General features: G+C 39.3%; 1 protein-coding gene across 1 annotated transcript in view; it reads left to right on the forward strand.

Moving 5' to 3' along the window:
* Window positions 1–18,164, forward strand: part of ALPK1 (alpha kinase 1) — a 92,739-nt gene that overhangs the window by 22,152 nt on the left and 52,423 nt on the right. Inside the window, exon 3 of the mRNA XM_045537492.1 lies at window positions 17,160–17,391. Within this exon, the coding sequence (XP_045393448.1) occupies window positions 17,271–17,391 (121 nt within the window). The 5' untranslated portion in view covers window positions 17,160–17,270. The remainder of the gene's footprint in view (window positions 1–17,159; window positions 17,392–18,164) is intronic.

Consider the following 18,164-nt stretch of genomic DNA (forward strand, 5'->3'; position numbering starts at 1 on the left):
GAATAAGGTCAACATTAGGATACTTTTTTTCCCCCAGGAAAAATACAGCAGTTGTTATTTCAGTGCCTTAAAATTTGAGAATCAAAGCTTAAGAGTAGTTCGTTTAGATAGACTAGAACATACATTCTACTAAATGTCACAGAATCAGCAATCTACTAAAATAGTGCTTACTGGTTTGCAGTGTGGTTATTAGTTTCTTCTGCACAAAAACCAGGACACAGAGTGGTCTCGTTTGAAACCACAGTGGATTGGATGCTTAAAAGCTTGCATCTAACTCCTGGTACCTAACCCTAGTGAGTTGCCATTAGAACTTGGATACATCACTGAACTTTTAACTTCCTTTATTGTCAAACGGGGACCATATTCCTTGCTACTTTCCTCATTGTCATCTTATCAAGTAAGATGATCAACCCAGTTCTCCTGTTTTCTTTGTCAGGATCCAATGATCAAGGCCTTTTCTTCAAAACAGTGTCATAGTAGAAAGGATGGAGTGACTTCTCCAACTTGTCTAAACGGAAGTAAACTCATCACCCTGTGAGCCAGTCAGAATGTTGCTTTAGGATTTTTCACAAGTTCAATTACATATTGATGTTTCCTTTCTCCAGTGAGGTTGTCTTAGAGGGTCGGAAATGTTCATTCTGTTTTCCTGGCAACTTTCAAAAGTACCAAGCACAGTAAACAAAGGACGCTCCATAAATGCTTAACTACCATGGAGGAGTTTGCAAAGCCTGAACATCTCATTTTATATTTTAAACTTCCCTGCTAGCTAGGAAAGCCCAACGTTAAGGAAAGAGTAGGGAACCAACAGTTATCTTTTGCCAGCAGCAGATTGTGCCGAAGCTAATGGGTTTTCCCTTGCCTCTTTTGATTTAGTCATTTTAAAAAATTTTCTGTATCACTGTTAGTTCTATACTGGCAAAGACGCCTTCATTAGCTAAAAGCACAGAATGGCATGAACACCCAGTCTCACATCGCCATCCTCCTTATTAGAGAAAGGAGAAAATGAGAGCTCTTCCGCTTGAAGAGCCACCAAAGAAAGTAAGCGGAGTGGCTCAAAAACAATAGTTTCCCCCCAAATCAGGTGATTGACGCCGTGAGCACATTTGCTCTGTGACTGAGCAGTGTTTCACGCAGTGACAGAACTCTTATAGAAAGTATAGAATTTTGCAATCCTAAAACTGTACTCACCGTCCAAATCAGCCTGATGAAATGAGGGCCTAACCCGGTGGGTTGTGGAGAGAACACAAGGGGGCCTGGTTTTCTAATCCAGCCTTTTTGGCTCTGAAGACCAGCTGTGTCCGGGCCTCCAGGCCTTTGTGTGAACCGTGAAGTGCTTTGGGGCCGTGTCTAGAGGTGAGAGAGCAAAAAATGCAATGCGCTATCTTTTCTTTTGGTGGACACTTTTTTGTTTTGTTGTCCTTAAGATAGCGCAGGAGCAGTAAAATCCTTCTGGGAACGCCTTGTCCTACAGTGTCCCTTGCCGCTGGGCTGTACGTGGTTGTCACTACGGTGTGGTGTGTGTGTCTTTGCCCCGCGAAATGACACTTTCATTGCGCGGACACCCAAGCGCTTCTCCCTCACAGTCGCCTGCCACTCAAGGACGCGCGAGTTGCTCTTTGCTCCCTGGCCGCTAGGAGGCTCCCTGCCAAGCCCCGTCGGGCGCCGGGGACACTCACGCGCTGTGTGAACCGCAAAGCCACAGGGTGGGCTTTTAGGATGTCAGCCCAGGAGTGCGGGCTGCCAACCCCCAGGCGCCTTTGACATTTGAAGTATAAAATACATAAAGAGCTCTGTGCGTGTCTCAGAGCGAAGGAGACGATGAAGGGGTATTTCTGTCTGATCTGCAATCCGGAGGGCGCGCTTTCCTGTCACCCACTTCAGGGCACACTTTTCTGTCACCTCACACCGAGGCCAACAGCTGATTAAACTGAATCAGCCCGGTTTGGGTTTGTTGGTGTTTTTTTTTTTTTTTTTTTTTTTTTTAAGCAAATAAAATTCACACATTTCTCCCTGAAAACGTCTTACTCTTCATACTATTTCAATTCCCTACCAGAACTTCTACGCATTAATTGAATGTAGGTCTGGAGATTTCTTTAGGGGCTAATCCCATCCTTACAGGGCTTTATGGCTGCTGAGATACCAAGAACTCGGTAGACTTTGCATAGCCGAGCAATTTTCTTCCTCGAAAACATAAATGCTAACGAAGGCAACGAGGAAACCAAATCCAAACGGGGTAAACTCAGGAGAAACTGGATGACCCTTTAAAAAATAAAATATCATTTCTTAAAAAGTTTGTTGATAGCAATAATCGATAGCTCTATGAAGCATTTGCTGCGTGCTAGGCAATGTTTTTTGCATTTTATATGCATTGATTCAATTGGTCTTTATTCAACTCTGTGAGATTGATCCTATTACTACCTCTTTTTACAGATAAGGAAACTGAAACAGGATTTGCCTAAAGCTACTCAGCTAGCAAGCAGCAGGGCTGAAATTTAAACCTAGAAAGCCTCGCTGCAAAGTACTTGTGCTTAACTCAGCTGCCTGTTGATGACTGAGACAGTGAAAATACAATTCTTCCTTTCAACAGCTTCATTTTCCCGCTCTTATAATTCCAGAGCCCCTCTCTTCCCTTTTCTCCAAGACAGACTGCTCCTTTGTGGGCACTCTAGCATCAAAATCGACATAGTTCTATGCAAAATAAATGAGCTATCCTGGCTGTGGGAATCATATAGATTTAAAAATACTTTGTTGCAAAATTAACCGCCTCGTAAAAACTATGTGATGCTTCACAGCCCTGGTGATTTTATATTACAGTATGCATCATGCTATTTCCATATATGTACCATGCTATCACCTGGCTTCCCCTTCTACTCCATCCATGTAAACATGCAGTTGGCCATCCTGACTCTATTGCTATAAACAGAGCATTTCCATTGCTTCACCCATGACAGTATAGACTAAATAAATAGTCAAGGCTACTCCATTTCTTTTAAAAGTGAACTGTTTCTCTTCCACCAAAATTACTCTTACTGGGTTTTTCTCCAGAACTCTGGTCCCATTTAATGGGAACCAAAATGGCCATGTGTTTTGGGGACTAGGCAGGATCCTGAACTCTTGTCCTGAGCTTCTCGGCTTGGTGGCTTCTGGAAGTCATTCAACCCCCTCCCACCCCCTCTTCACTTCTGTGGCTCAAATTCTTTGCCTGGAGTTTAGGAGGATGATATCCGCCTCCCAGAGAGTACGCCTCTAATTGAAGTCATCGAAGGCCCGTCAAAGTTTACAAAATCTTTTTTTCCTGCTCTGTGAATGCCTCCTGGCATCGTGGTGGCTCTAGATTTGGGGACATATGGAGTGAGTATATGAGTGCTCTTCTCTCATTTAGAGTGAGAAATGCAAAAAAAAAAAGAAAGAAAGAAAGAAAGAAAGAAAAGAAAAGAAAGAAAAAAGTGCTGCAGCTCTCCTGGAAGTACCATTTTGAAATAATCAGTGCAGGAGCCCGGAGCCAGGACCAGATGGCAGGCTTGACTCACCTTGACCTGAGATGTCACTCTTCCAGCCTTGGGGGCCAGGCTAATAGTTCATCAGATGTCACCGTGTCTGATGGAGTGGGTAACCATAGCCGGAGAGTCTGAGCAGCAGCCCCTGCCATGATGGTCTTTTCTTTTTCCTCTTCTTTCTTCCTGGGGCCGGCAGGTAACCCATTCGTGACCCGGAACGCTCTCATCGCACTTTCTTGCGAAGTCAAGTTTGGTAAACACATTCAGCTGCAGGGAACTGGCGAGGGCCAGGCACAAGGGCACGGGGACACAAAAGGAAGGGACCCCTGGACAGCTTTGGCATCCGATTTTCCATTTTAATCAGGTGTAGTCCTCAGGCTGGAAACGTTGACACGAAAGGGACATAGCAGAGGACATCATTTTCACTTACGCCACTTTGCATCCTTTTCAGAATTTGCTAAAATCGATTTTGCTTTTCTGAAAATCAGAACACATTTTTTTTTCTTCTTCTATGTAAATTAAAGAAAAAAGAGAAGTTGAGCTTCTTGACAATCCAGTGTTTGTCAGACTAATGCTTCAAACTGCTCATCTCATCAATAGCCTGTGATTTCAACAGCTTGTGCTTGTTCAGGGCCTCAAGACAAGACGAGGATCTCCATCCACGGGTCTCTGCTCATATCCTTCCCCGCCTAGAATTCTTTTCCTCATTTCCCCCTCCAGCTACTCCAAATCCTACCCCCTCTGGAATTCCCAGTGCCCCTTCCTGCTCTGAAAGGCTGTGTCTCTTCTCATCTCCCAAAGGAGTCACCGATTCCAACTCTAAGGACAGTAACTAGTATTTGTCATCTATCCAATACAACTAGGCTTGGGTTTCCAATTTACGCTTTTTCACTTTTTCATTAAATGTTGAATAGCTATCAAGAAACTATAAAATAGACATAATATGCCCAGAACACAATGCATACCCATAGACCAGTCAATGTAAATAAAAGAACACACCACTAGCTTTGAAGTCTTTATGTTCTCTTCCTTCCCACCCTCCTCCCTCTCCCCTGAAAAAAATCCACGACTCTGAATTTTTAATTTACAATTCTCTTACTTTTCTTTGTAATTTTACCATATACAGTCATCCCTTGGTACCCATGCAGGACCGATTCCAGGATCCCTCAGGATGCCAAAATCTGAGGATGCTCAAGTCTCTGATATAAAATTGGGTAGCATTTTGCATACAACCTGTGCACATCCTCACGTATACTTTAAATCGTCTCTAGATTACTCGTAATACCCAACACAGTGGAAATGCTGGGTAAATAGCTATTATACTGGATTAGTTTCTTATTTGTATTGTTTTTATTATTAAATTGCTATTTTTATTTATTTAGTCTTACATATTTGATCTGTGGTTGGTTGAATCCCTAAACGCAGAAACACAGGTATGGAGGGTAGAGTGTGTATTTGTATCCTGTAACAATATATTGTTTGGCTAGAATGTTTGTATATTTTATGCATGTATTCATCTGGGACTGCTTTTTTTTTTTTTTTCTTTTTTTTGAGACAGAGTCTCACTCTGTTGCCCAGGCTACAGTGCCGTGGCGTCAGCCTAGCTCACAGCAACCTCAAACTTCTGGGCTCAAGCATCCTCCTGCCTCAGCCTCCCAAGTAGCTGAAACTACAGGCATGCACCACCATGCCCGGCTAATTTTTTCTATATATATTTTTAGCTGTCTGTATAATTTCTTTCTACTTTTAGCAGAGATGGGGTCTCGCTCTTGTTCAGGCTGGTCTGGAACTCCTGACATCGAGCGATCCTCCCACCTCGGCCTCCCAGAGTGCTAGGATTACAGGCGTGAGCCACCGCACCCGGCCTATACCTATGTTGTTACATGTGACTGTAATTCATTCCTTTGATTGCTTATTCTACCCCAGTGTATAAATGGCCTTCAATTTTCTAATCCACTCTCCCCTTGGTGGACATGTGGGTTGTTTCATTTTGTTTGTTTGCTATTATAAACTGTGTCACTATGAACATTCTTATACATGGCTCCTAGATACAGATCCAAGAATTTCTCTAAACTGGAATATACACCTAAGAGTGGATACTGGGTCATAGTACATGTACCTCTTTGATTTTACTGGATAATGTCCAACTCTAGGTTCCAATAAGTGGTAGATAGGAACAACCAGCACTGACTATTGTGGACAAATGTTATTATCCAATTAATTTTTTTTTCCCAATCAAGAAGGTGTGCAGGGTTTTTCACTGTGATTTGAACTTGTGTTTCCTGATTACCAATGAGGTTGGAAACTTTTCATATGTTTATTAGCCATTCATGTTTCCTCTTGTGTAACGTGTTCAAGTCTTTTGCTCATTCTTTTCATACTATGTGGTTGGTCCTTTTCTCATTGATTCAGAGAAATTCTTTATATATTCTGGATGGAAATCTTTTGTCAGTCACCAAAGTTACAAATACTTTCTCCCAGTTTGTGATCCGTGTTTTCTCTTTTTTATGGTGTTACTTCACTAATCAGAGGTTTCTCTTTTTTAATTAATTAAATATATCGATCCTTTCCCTTATGATTTGCTTTGTTTTGCAAGGGTTTAAAAAATTCTTCCCTAACCAAAGATGATAAGAATATTTTCTTTTAGATATCTCTTTTATAAGTTGCCTAGTTTTATCTTTCATATTTAAATCTTTAATCTAACTAGTATTGATTTTTTTAAAAAAAAAATTAGCTCAATGCTATATATTGAGCTTTGTAATAAATCAAGTTTTCATATATATGTGAGTCTCTTCCTATTTTATTTATAAGGTCAGTTTTTCTAAGTGACAATAACTTTTGTACCATTCAATATAATATTCTATTAATTATTGACATTTGGTATAGCACTCTCCTCTCTTTCCTTGCTATTTTGCATTGAATGTCTTGATTATTCTTGAACTTTGTTCTTCCACATAAATTTTAGAATCTACATGTTAGGTTACACACAAACACACACAGACACAAACAGAGCTGTTGAGATTTTGATTACAGTTGCATTCAAGTTACAGATTAATTTGGGGGAAAATAGATGTATTAATAATATTGAGTTTTCCAGGCCACAAACATGGAATGTCTCCTCATGTATTTAGGTCATCTTAAATGTCTTTCAATTAAGTAAGTTTTATAATTTCCTCTCTGAAAGTCTTGTACATTTTTAGAATTATTCTTAGATACTTCATATATATTTTTTATTATACCTCGCAAATTTTATGTCATTGTAAATGACATGCTTTCATTAAATTACATTTTCTAACCATTTGTTGCAAATTTAAAAGATATTTTGCCTAAGATTAGATGTATTAGTTTGTTGAATTATTGGTAAAATTTTGTTGGCAAAACTATATAGTCCTGGTGTTTTCTTTGCAGGAAGATTTTTCAACTACTGATAAAATTTGTTTAAGATTATAGGACCATACAAGGTTTCTATTTCTTCATGGTTTTCTTAAGCAAGTTATATTTTTGTAGGAATTTCTCATTTTGTCAAAATTTTCAAATTTATTGGCATACAGTGTTTCCAATATTCTCTTATTAGCTTTTTAAAATCTATAGTTTCTATAATGTCCCCTCCTCAAATTTTTATTCCCACTTCTATTTATTTGTCCTCTTTCCCTCAATCAAGTTTGCCAGCAGTTTGTCAATTTCATTGGTCTTTTGAAGGAATCAGTACTTTTTTTTTATCCACTTATTGAATGCCTTTTATTTCATTAATTCCTACTCTTCATTTCGTTTCTTCTACTTTCCTTTAAATTATTTTTTCTATTAATTTTCTTTGTTATATGAGCTTGCCTCATTAATATTCCATCATTCTTTGTTACTATAAGTATTTAAGCTATAAATGTCCTTCTACATTCCACTTTGATTGAACTCCACAAATTTTAATAGGTAGTATTTGTCATTCCATTATAATATTCTCTAAATTCCATAATGATTACTGCTTTGACCCATGAGTTATTTAGAATTGTGTTTCTTAATTTTCACGTATATGAGTTTTTTCCTAGTCATCTTTTTGTTACTGACCACCAACCTCCTTGCTTTTTGGTCATACAATACCATCTGTATATTAATCTTTTGAAATGTGTTGAGATTTGTTTTATGGCACAGGAGATGTTAAATTCTTGTAAATGTTCCAACTAAGCTTTAAAATAATGCATGTTCTTCAATTGTTGGGAATGTTGTTTCATAAATACCTCTTAGGTCGAGTTTGCTAATTGTATTGATACAATCTATGATATCATTAATCATCTTTTGGTCTATTAGTATATTAGTTCCTGAGAGATATGTTATATTTTCCCACTATGCAAATATTTGCATATTTTTCTTTATATTTCTTTCCATTTTTGCTTCATGTATATTGAATTTATATTACTAGATGCATACTATGTTATCATACAATTGCTGGTGAACTGAACCTCCTGGTGAAATGAACCATGTCTTATTAAGAAGTGATCTTTTTATCTCTAGCAATGCTTTTTATCTTAAAGTCTGTTATGTCTAATATTAATATAGCTACCCTAGCTTCCTTTTACATAGTAATTTTCTAATATATCTTTTTCCATCTTTTCATATTCTTTTTGTATCCTTCTTGTATTCTTATGCTTTAGAAAATTCACAGAGCTATTTCTTAATCCAATCTATCTTATCTTTTAATTGTAGCATTTAGTTTATTTATATTTATTGGAAATACTGATATAGTTAAAGTTATTTCAACCATATTCTTTTGTGCTTTGCATTTACTGTATTTATCCTGACACTGCTTTGTTTTTTTTTCCATTTTTTCCTGCTTTCTTTTGGGTCCTTTTGTTTCTTTTCACTTTTTTTCCTTCTACTAGTTTTAAAGTTATGCCTTTGATTTCAACTATTTTAGAGATTATCTTAGAAACTTTATCACCATCTAAAGTTAATATCTCTCTTCCTCCTGATCAAGGCAAAGTCTTAAAACACTGTAGCTTTACTCTCCCCATGATTCAGATGATGCTTGTATTTGTATGTGTATTTTTTCTATTTTTTGTGGGGCTTTTTTAGTTGACAAAATCGTATAGAGTTATGGTGCACAACATGGTGTTGGAAATACATATATACATTGTGGCACAGTTGAAGGAAACATACAATCACAAACAATGATCGACTCTAAAGACAAAAGGTTTGGTCCAAAAGAACTCAGCATAATCCAATTACTGTGAACAGTTTCACTGAGTAGGATTAGGATATTGCAGGTGGAGTAATTTCCCAGATGCTCTTCTGTTCACCAGGGGGGCTGCTTGAGGGAGAGGAAGACTGAGAGTCTTCTGGAGATGTCATTGCTGGACTTGAGGTTGAAGTCCCACAGCCAGAGCCTGGGCCACCCATTCCCACCCGGCGCCTGGGGACGACTCATCAATGCTTTACAAAGGCTTCTTCTGCTGCCCTGGTGTTTGCTTTTGTTTCCTGCAGCTGCTTGTCCTGTGGCCCAGATCGTTCCTCTAGCTCCATTACTGCCTTTTCTTTCCACTCTGCCCCTGAGAATTGATCTCAAGGGCTTCCAAGGGTTTGCTCTTCTCTCCACTTAGGGATACTTTTAGGCTCTGATTGCAATTCTTAACCAACCTAATTAACAAATAGATTATCTTACATACTTACCATTTTTTTTAATGGTGAGAACACTTAAAATTTGCTCATTTAGCAATTTGCAAGCATGCAATACATTGTTATTAGTATTAACTACAGTCACCGTGTTGCACACCCGATCTATTGAACTCATTTCTCCCGTCTAATTGAAACTTTGTATCCTGTGACCAGCATCTCCCCAATCCTCACCCTGTACCCCTCAGCCCCTAACGACCACCACTCTACTCTCTGCTTCTATGAGTTCAACTTTGTAAGATTTCACATGTAAGTGAAATCATATGGCATTTGTCTTTCCATATGTGGCTTATTTCATTGAACATAATGTCCCCCAGCTTCATCCATGTTGTTGCAAATGACAAGATGTCTTTCTTTTTAAAGACAAAATAGTATTCTATTGTTTATACATACTGCATTTTCTTGATCCATTCATCCGTTGATGGAAACCTAGGTGGATTCCCTATCTTGGCTATTGTGAATAATGCTGCCATGTGCACAGCAAGCAGACATCTCTTCGATACATTGTTATTATTGTAGCTTTATACAATCAATGTTTGTTTAGATTCAGCCAATAATTGATCATTTTTATTCCTTCTTTCCTCCTTGAATCTCAAGACCTTCATCTGTGGTCACTTTCCTTCTGTCTAAACTACATACTTTAGAAATTTGTTTAGTAAGGATCTATTGATGTTTATTTTAAAACATCTTTATTTTGCGGGATTTTTTTTTTCCAGCATAATGAAGATAGCCTTTCACCGTCTTCTTGTTTCCATTGTTGCTTTTAGGTAACCAACTATAAATCCATTATTGTGTCTTTGAAGGTAATCTGTCATTTCTATCTAGCTGCTTTAAAGATCTTCCATGTCTTTGGTGTTCCCTGGTTTCACTTTGATATTTCCAGACCTGGATAATTATTTGTTTATTCATCTTGCCTGAGGATCATGGTTCTTTGATCATAGCTGGCCCTATGTATTCATAGGTTCCACATTCATGGATTCAACCAACCTCCGATCGAAAGTATTTGAAAAGGAAAAAAATAAAGAATAACTATACAACAATAAAAATAACACAAATAAAAATATAGTATAACAACTATTTCCGTAGCATTTACCTTGTATTGGTATTATAAATAATCCAGAGCTGATTTAAAGTGTACAAAAGCATATGTAAATACTACATCATTTTATATAAGAGACTTGAGCATCCTTGGATTTTGGTATTAGAGGTAGGTCCTGGAACCAGTCCGCTGTGCAGATGGAGAGAAAGTTGCATTCTTTCTCCTATTCCCAAAGGGTCCCAATCATTATCTCTCCAAACCTTTCTTCTGTCTCTCTTCTCCCCATCTAAAACTCTGATTAGACATATGTTAGACCACTTCTACCAATCACTTCTTGTTTTTTTAACCTCTCTTTTTTATCTTCTACCCCTAAGTCTTTTTCTATTGAATTCTAGTGACATATTTTGATTTATAACCTAGTTCAAAAATTCTGTCTTCTGCTAGAGCTAATATTTTAGCAAATCATTCATTGAATTTTAAATTTTTAATTATTATATTTCTTATTTCTAGAAATTATATTTGGATTTTTTACTCAATCTGCTTAAACCTTCACTATAGTTTGTTGCTGTTTACTTATATTTTTTTAACACACTCCTTCAGCTCTTTAAGCATATTAAACATGTATATTTTATGGTCTGTATCTGGTAATTCCAGTATCTAAAATCTCTGTGGATCTGATTTTACCCTCTGTTGTTTCTGCTTTCATTCATAATTTCTTTTTACCTTATATATTTTGTGAGATTTGACCAGGAGCTCATACTTCTTGGTATCTTATAGGTAGAAATCCTTCGAAGTTTGGATTGAAGTCAGATTCCTTTAAAGAGGATTATCTTTAATTCCACCAGTTGGCTGAGAACACTACTAACCTAGGGCCATTTTAAAATAATTTATTTCAAATTAATTATCAGTTAGAGGTCTTATGGACCTCGTGGCTTCAAATTCTCAAGGGAAAAATTTTTATTTCCCTCCATGAAGCAACATGTTTTGGCACAGACAATTTTTCCAGGAGATGAGGGGAGAGGATGAGGATTTATTTTCAGCTCTTATTTTCAGCCTTTAGGGCAAACTTTTAGGATCTCAGTTTTATGAAGGGGAGACAGTCTCCACTTCACTTCCTGCCTTGCTTAGGTCTTTGGTTCTATTTTTTATCCTTCCACTCTCCAAGATAATGAAAACCAAACCTGAGGTTCACAGAATTTGGCAAATACGCTCAAGGCCAAGGCTAGCTTTGTGCTCCTATTCACATTCCAGGTTCCAGCTTTTACTCGGGTTTTGTTTTCTGAGTAGTGCCTACTCTCTTGTCATTTCATTGATGCATTTTAGAGATTTAAAAATGTTTTGCCAGCATTTTTAATTGTTTTGAGTGGGTGTGTTGGTCAGTCTTCAGTACTGCTAGAAATAGAAGTCTACTCTCAGGTTTTTGGAGGACTTAAAAGTTACCTTCTCAGCCGGGCGCGGTGGCTCATGCCTGTAATCCTAGCACTCTGGGAGGCCGAGGCGGGAGGATCGTTTGAGCTTAGGAATTCGAGACCAGCCTGAGCAAGAGCGAGACCCCCGTCTCTACTAAAATAGAAAGAAATTATCTGGCCAACTAAAAATATATATAGAAAAAATTAGCCGGGCATGGTGGCGCATGCCTGTAGTCCCAGCTACTCGGGAGGCTGAGGCAGGAGGATCACTTGATCCCAGGAGTTTGAGGTTGCTTTGATGCCATGGCACTCTAGCCCGGGCAACAGAGTGAGACTCTGTCTCAAAAAAAAAAAAAAAAAAAGTTACCTTCTCTTTCTCCCTTTGTATGCAGTTTTACAAGGCTAACAACTGTCTGTTACCCAGAAATACCTTTCTGAGCCTCATACTTGCCTTACTCTCCCATCAGATTTCGCTTTCTCCTTCTGCTTCCCCATGTCTACTGCCAATCAGTGCACGAGCCAGCATGTCAGGGTTTGTCTCCGGGGCTGCTCAGAGGATGGTGAGAAGGTGGGACAGGCTGGATTGTCATTGCTGGTGCCCGGTGAGGGAAATGTATTTTAGGTCTCATACGTTGGCGGTCAGAATACATTTTCCCATGGAAACAATGTGATCAGTTATTTTGAATGCAAAGTTTAAAAAGTCTTTTTAGAATAATTATCCAAGTACGTATGAATTAAATAGGCCCTGTGGGCTTGCTTACGAATCTGACCAATCATTACTTGGATTCAAACACAAATAATTTAAGGGGAGCTTCTGAAATACAATTGTGTGTGATATGCCTTGTATAGTTAATTGGTTTTTTAACGTATTGGTGTCTTTTCCCTTTAGTTAGATTGTAAACTCCCTGACATTATAGACCACCTGTTATACTCCTTTATGTCTCCCCATATCTTGTAGCTTGGGGATTCTGACTAGTTGGCTGGCGGATTATAATAGAGGTGGCAGCCAATAGACCATAGAATACATTTGGAGTCATTTATTTTCTCTGACTCACTCCCTAATAGAGGTACTAATTGTCCAGTGAAAAAGACTCCAAGACAGATGCCAAAAGAAATGGGGGCTTTGAATAATTCAGTGGTTTTCTTATTTTTCATAATGGCTGACTTGTGGATTACCCTATAATTTAGCCACTCAACTAAATTCTTGGTTACTAACAGAATGGAAGAATTCACGTGTCGAAATGAAACACAGAACCATGAACACGTGACCAGTTAGCTATGGGTGGGCATGTGTGCCTTCGAGTGTAGGATTCTAACTTTGTTAGGTATCTACTGTTATTCTAGAGTTATCTGTTTGTGTGTTTCATTGCTTTTCCTATGCCCTTTATTACTTTTTTAAGAAAAAAATATATAGGGGTGGATGTTAAAATAGAAGAAATAATCCATAGCTTACAAAACATATTGGGAAACTTCCATTATTCAACTTTACAAACAACATGCAGGTCACAGAATGCCACAGTTCAGAGGAGCAAAATTGATACGTGCTGAAATTGAAAAAGATTCTTTTATAAAGGAAGTTTACCAAAATTTCCAGCAGAACTGTTGCCCGAAGGAAAGTTCCTGGGCTCCAGCCTCTGTTATGCCTAACAATGAACCACACAAGTCTGGACAGATGGTTGGATTCCAAAGCGCTTCTCATGTTACAGTATTTTCTTCCTATTGTCTCTCCTGGAATCTACAGGAAAAAGGGGAAAATGCTATGACTTTCAAAAAGTATAAAAAAGTATCTTGAGTACATTTTGAGGGGTCACACGTAGTACACATTAATTATCTTGGAAATCTATCCTTTTTCAAAAATGTTTTCTTGGTTAAAAGGTGATTTGTTATTGTGGGCAGTGTGATTTATCTTCCTCACTATCTTCATAGCTAGAAATACAAAATAGGAGATGTAGCTATATTTTTTCCTAGATTTTTTTTCTATGTTCTCTGTCTCCTAGGATGGTAACATTCAGTTTTGAGCTATGGTGAGGCATAGCCGGGACTCATTCTTAACACTACCTATATCCATCCAATGCTGATACTGCATTCAGCCCCTAAACAGCTCTCAAACCCTGTCCAGTCCTCTACGTCTCTAATGCTACCACTCCAGCTTAAAGTCTTGACATCTGTCAGCTGGATTATTGCAATAAGTACCTAACTGATCTACCTACAGTCACCTCCCCCCATGCCCCGACCCCACTAGGCACTACAGTCAAAACAGAGTGATTTTTTTCAAAGGCGAATCTGGTCATAGTGCTACCAGTAGTTTCCTATCACTCTTAGAGTCAGGACACAATCACGTGCCTGGCACACACCTGCACAATCCCTGCTTACCTCTGCAGCCTCACCTCATGTCCCCTTTCTCCTTATACCTCTAGATCAGCCAACGTGTTGCCCTTTCGTTCCCTCCCTATTTCCATCTATGTATGGCCATTCCCCACCATCTTGACTTCACTAAACCAAACTCCTTTTTCAGAGCAGATGCCTGTAATTCAGGCATTGAATGCTCAGGGAAGCCTCCTTGACCTGCTGTAGATTTACCCCAGTGATTAGGTCAAGTCCTGCTGTTTGCTCTCATGGAGCCACTATCTTACCTCTCTGTCCCAGCACTTCGATGAAAGAGAGAGACTTACGATCCTATACACCAGGACTTGGGGTTCCAAGTGAGGAAACACAAGCAAAGAAGTATATTTATTGAGTAATCAGCTTCTAAAATTCAAGCCAATATGTCTAAACCACACAAGAAATATACACAAAGGTATTATACTTAAGGCTTCTCAAAAGAGCTGGGGAATTTCTTGATAAACGAATATTGGATATTCTTCAGCAATAAACAACTTGGGCTCTCTAGACTGCTGCTGAGTTTGTGATTTCAGAGCAAGCAGCATCTCAACAATTGTTCCAACCCACCCCCTCAAAAATACAGATGAGGCTGGGTGCGGTGGCTCACGCCTGTAATCCTAGCACTCCGAGGAGGGAGGATCGGTTGATGTCAGGAGTTCGAGACCAGCCTGAGCAAGAGCAAGACCCCCGTCTCTATTAAAAATAGAAATTATCTGGACAACTAAAAATATATATAGAAAAAATTAGCCGGGCATGGTGGCGCATGCCTGTAGTCCCAGCTACTCGGGAGGCTGAGGCAGGAGGATCGCTTGAGCCCAGGAGTTTGAGGTTGCTGTGAGCGAGGCTGACGCCACGGCACTCACTCTAGCCTGGGCAACAGAGTGAGACTCTGTCTCAAAAAAAAAAAATACAGATGAGCAAAGTAAATCTCAAAAGTGCATCTCCGAGGTCTCACAAATAGTGAATGATCGAGTATGAAGTGGAATTCATATAATATGCCTGAGTTTCCTTTTTTGGGGTCCTCTTTTCATTGCTACATGCTATCTCTGCTTACATCATTTACAGAAATAGAGCAATTAAAATTTTATTTTTCGATATAGAGACTATTTTCTTTTTTAATTTCATTTTTTGATTGATAGATAAAAATTGTATATATTTATTATGGTATACAACACGATGTTTTGATATATGTGTACATTGTAGAACAGCTAAATCAAGCTAATTAACATATGCATTACCTTATATACTTATTTGTTTGCAGTAAGAACACTTAAAATCTACTTTCTTAGCAGTTTTCAAGCATACAATATATTGTTATTAACTATCATAACTATGATGTACAATAGATCTACTGAACTTATTCCTCCTTTCTAACTGAAATTTTGTAGCGTTTGACCAACATCTCCCCAAGCCCCTCATCTCCCAGCCTCTGGAAACACCCCCCTACTCTGCTGCTATGAGTTCAACAAAAGAAAACTACTTTCTGCCTTAAAGGAATGACACATCGCCAAGAAAACATTACGATAGCCTTTAGACAAAGGGATGTTGAGCCATTAAAATTATATTGTAATGCAGTTTGGGGGTTTTTTATTATTATTTCAGCATATTGTGGGGGTACAAAAGTTTAGGTTATGTATATTGCCCTTGCCCTCCCCCTCCCCCGAGTCAGAGTTTTAAACGTGTCCATCCCCTAGACAGTGGGCATCGCACTTTTTATGTATGTATACACCCATCCCCTCCTGCACCCTGAACTTCATCTTCAATAACTCTGTTTTTGTTCTTCATCAAGACATAAATGATCATTTTTAATGAAACAAGGCAGTAACATCCTAAAGCCTGACTTCGGCAGTTCTAGCTGTGTACTCTGTGTGTGTGTGCATGTGTGTTTTAAAACCAAAGCACATAAAGTGTATCTGCTGGGTTTAAATGAAAAATACAAAATTTAGATTACACAGTTAGCTCATATTTCATTTTGTGTCTTTGTTAAGTCATAGAAGAGAGAGAGAGAGAGAGAGAGAGAGAGAGAGAGAGAGACTTTCTTGCTATCTCAAAGTCAAAACCAACTTTTAAAAGTAAAACCATTGGAAACCACATTGAAGCCCAACACCAACACAACAATTCACAACTTTAATATTTTCAATGACTACATCATCGCATGGATAAACTCAGAGACAGAGGAACTAGAGTCAGTCATCCATATATCTGTTACTTTCTTCCCTTTCAGACTCTTTTGCTTTGGTGATAAAATTCTGTGTGTCCTACAGGTGGGTCTAAACCAGACAGCAACTCCACTAGCATTCTGGCAAAATCAGGAAGAGACTAACTTCCTTGCTTTTGTTTACAATGTACCGCTTTAATAAAGAGAAGACAGACAAATGGATTTGTGAATCGAGTAAATTTTTCTCTATTTATTTGCCAGGCGTTTTTGTACCGTCAGTAAGTTATTGTGTTCTTGAAATTCCCTTGATTGCAATAGCTCATTATGTCACACTCGTTTACAGAAGGAATCTCTCAGCTCTGCATATGTCAAATGACAATGTAAGGAGATCCATCCATCCACATGATGGATCCATTCATACGATAGATCTAGGATACTGGGTCTTCTGAGATATCGCTTCTCTGTTTTACTGGGCAGCAAAGAGCTTTAAATTTGGCATCTGTCATTGCCTACGTTGGTCCGAATTATGTTGTGCTTTATAAATACCATGAAGACACTGTACAGGGGAGATCAGCAGTGGGTTGCAAGTGTGGTAGACTTCATATTACCATGCGCTTGTGCCAGAACATCAGAACTGTTACCAGATGCTTCCTGTAGACTTCCCGAGAGGAAGAGAGCGCGGTGCCAATGGGACACAGGCACCGATGGACAGTGTGCGGAAGATACATAAATCATGGGGTATTTCCATGTCACTTGGCCCCGTGAGACCCCAGTGACATCACCGTGAATAACTGGGGTCCGCACGAGGACCCTCTGCCTCCTGCACTCCGATGCCTTCCAGGTGCTGCTCTGCCGGACCAGGCCCTGCAGAGAGTTTACACACGGCCCTGATCAAGTCCTCGGGGACTGTCACATATTTCCATGCGTTTGCTCTATTATCCCTCCCTGCTTGAATCTTCCAGATAATTGATGATCCTTCTGTTAATCATCTTTCCTTCTCTTTTGTTCACCAGGTATCTCAGCCTTCAAGGGGCTCCTTTACTGAGGATCGATGTCCCCTCCTAGGTAATTGATCACCGTGGACCGAGGGACACCCGATTCATGGTCGAGGGAGGGTAATTATCATGAATAATCGGAACGCAGTGGCCTCGCTGCTGCAAGAGTGCAAGCAAGTGCTGGACCGGCTCCTGCTGGAGCCACCAGATGTGTCAGAAGAGGACAGGAGCGAGCACCAGCGGTGCAGAGGTGAGGCTCTGATGGGGAAGGCACAGGGGTGACCCGGCAGGCTCACCCTCCTCTCCCCTGCCCGAATGACACATTCTCGCCTCTGCCCTATTTTTCTTCTCTTGGCAGATAACCACCGAGAGATGAGTGGATTTCTGGGGCATGAATGGGACGTGGGCTGCGGGCGGGCAGGCCGGGGAGGAAGCCCACTTTGTTGCAGTGAATTGCTGTCAGTTCAAATTTTAGGCTTCAGTAAACACGAGGCTACGAGAAACAGTTTAGTGCAAGAAGAACAAAGGGTCCAAGTTGGCTGGTGCACGTAAATTTCAATTATTAAAAAAATGGAAGCAACTTCTGAATGGTGACACATACTTTTTTTTCAGACTAGGATTTTGTGCCTCATCAGTTTCCATAGACTTCTACGGTTTCCATAAATATGTCATCGCGCCAGTCCAATCTCTGGTTTTTTTTGGATCCCCAAGACATGCCTCACGTTGTATTTTCACGCCACTTGTACAATAAATCCACTCCTACTCAACACCGATCGCCTCATTTCAGGGTTTAAGAGTTTGGCTTTTTGCTCATTTCATAGTTTGTGCCATTCATAGTTCTAGATAAGTCATAATTTAGGAAGTTTCGATCACAACGTCTAGAAAGTGAAACAACTCTTATTTCATCTTAAGCTAGTTTAGAAGAGAGGCAGCCCTCTTTCTTTAGATTTCTTTTTAGCATTCAAATAAATTTGTCTCCATTTCCGTAATTATCTGCCTTTTACACGCTTTTAATATTTTTCC

This window comes from Lemur catta, chromosome 26 (assembly GCF_020740605.2).
Source record: "Lemur catta isolate mLemCat1 chromosome 26, mLemCat1.pri, whole genome shotgun sequence".
In the NCBI taxonomy this organism is placed as follows: domain Eukaryota; kingdom Metazoa; phylum Chordata; class Mammalia; order Primates; family Lemuridae; genus Lemur; species Lemur catta.